At 54.1% G+C, this 1,914-nt stretch overlaps 1 protein-coding gene across 2 annotated transcripts in view; it reads left to right on the top strand.

Annotated features, from left to right (window-relative positions):
- The window catches only part of LOC113207780 (plexin-A1), a 70,934-nt gene extending 69,244 nt beyond the window's left edge, over positions 1-1,690 (top strand). For both annotated transcript variants that reach the window (XM_052264448.1, XM_026424474.2), the window contains exon 3: positions 1,596-1,690. In XM_052264448.1, the coding sequence (XP_052120408.1) occupies positions 1,596-1,601 (6 nt within the window). In that variant the 3' untranslated portion in view covers positions 1,602-1,690. The remainder of the gene's footprint in view (positions 1-1,595) is intronic.
- Positions 1,691-1,914: the final 224 nt, after the last annotated feature.

Here is a 1,914-nt window from a genome sequence, read left to right as displayed (position 1 = left end):
CGGGGCGTCCCCACCCATAGCCGCCTGAGCCGTGCGCTAAGGTGTGACACGAGCGAGCGGCAGGGCGCGGCAGGGTGGGGCCTGTGGGGCGGGGCGGGGCGGAGCCAGCGAGCTGAAGGTGCTTTGCGCATTGCACATGTCCTTTGCCGTGCATCGCCCCGACCAGCCCAGCCCCAGCCAGCCGCCCATATTATCGAGTGCTGCGTAATGATCGTAACGCTTGCGGTTTAATCGCACATCGGCCGGGGTGGGTCAGCGAGCGGCGGGGGCCGAGTGACAGGCAGGCGGTGTCGAACGTGATTCACCGGCCGTGTTCGCTCTAATTAAACAACGCGCCACGCACGGCAGCGCATACTGCTGAGAAATCGCTCATGCTGTAGACGGCTGCTGCTGCTCCTGGCTACCTTCGGGGGGGTGGGGGTGGGGCTGGAAACACAGTTTGTTCACCATGTGGTGCATTTGGTGCAGGCAAACTGAGTAACCCAGAAAGAAAAGGGCGTTTGACTTTTAGTGTGCTGCTTTTAGCTTTTTTTTGTGCGGAGGAGTGTCCTGAAATTGTAAGTGGGTCGACAAACACTTCCTCGTCTCGCTTTCAATATCGCGGAGCCGGCCAGCCAGTGCGGAGGCAGCAGGCCCAGGGAGAAGGGGGGCGGCACGGCCCGCGGCGGAGCGGCCCGGGAAACCCATCTTCGCCTTTGTGGCAATATGCCGTGCGGGGCCCTGGCGGGGCCAGGCGCTTCTGCATTATGGATGCGCCGCGAGCTGCACAGACAGCTGCCTGCAGCTGCCTCTACAGCTGTACAGCTGCGTGCGCGTGCGAGATAAAAGGGCGGCATCCCTAACACACTTAGGATTTCCATCTCTCGTCTCCCCCCTTTCTCCCTCTCTTTTTCTCTCGCCCCACCTATTTTTCTCTCTCTTTGTGTCTCTCTCCCTCTCTTTGTTTCGTGCTATCGACGTTGACGTTGTTTGGTGTGTCTGTGTCAGGGAGAGAGAGAAAATGAATCAGGCGTAACTGCGGTAAATAAAAAATATGCAAGCAAAACAATCTATGAAAAACGCATAAAAATTGTGTCGGAATAATACCCTTTTAGGACCGCTCACGTGTTTTAGAGGCAGCGTACTTACGATGTTGCAAGGCCCGTGACAAATGGCGGGGGAAGTTTCGACTTTGAAAACCGTCGTTGTAAAACCTTGAGTTACTTGAGTTGGCGCCGCGAGTGCCAGCCATAACTTCCTTGAAGGGCGTACTGCTTGTGAAATTCTTCCCCTCTGCTCGGCCACCTGGACGCGTTCCGACGTCCTCGTTCCATAAACGAAGTGCGGAAGAGTGGGTAAAAAAAAACTAAAATGGAATGGTTTTGCATGGACTCGAACCCGTGACAGTCATGCTGATGCATCGCCTCTGCCCCGCTCGTCCGCCCACGGTGGTTTGCAGGAGTTGTTGCACAACAACGCCGCGCCGCGCTCGCCTCGAGTCCTCTGCCGGAGCACGCCCTAGAAAATAGCGAGGAGAGAAGGAGAAAAAAAAACTTGCTCACGTCGCTCAGCAAATGTTACGTATTTTTAATGTTTTCTTTTCATTTCTGTTCCAGGTATGACATCTTTCCCATGTACCACGGTCCACCAACAAGCAAGATGTCGTCGGATAAGTAACTCTCATACTGATACAAAAGAAACACAGTAAATGAAAGATTAAAAAAATAGCAATTTGATAAACTAAAAATATTCAGAATTAAGAAACCATCTTGTTATCCGGGCCGTGCAGCCGATAAGTGAAAGCTTACCTAAACCTGAGGGAGTAGTAAACCCGTCCGATACGTCGATACTAGAGGCGATCGATCAGACGACCCGTCGATGAACAGCGAGGTAAACAAGCGACGCGAGCGACTCGGCGTCTCGGGTATCGGCGGA

Source organism: Frankliniella occidentalis, unplaced genomic scaffold, assembly GCF_000697945.3.
Source record: "Frankliniella occidentalis isolate FOCC.00 unplaced genomic scaffold, Focc_3.1 Scaffold19, whole genome shotgun sequence".
Classification (NCBI taxonomy): Eukaryota; Metazoa; Arthropoda; class Insecta; order Thysanoptera; family Thripidae; genus Frankliniella; species Frankliniella occidentalis.
Note: the sequence above shows the minus strand (reverse complement) of the source record. Positions and strands in the feature narration are given on the sequence as shown.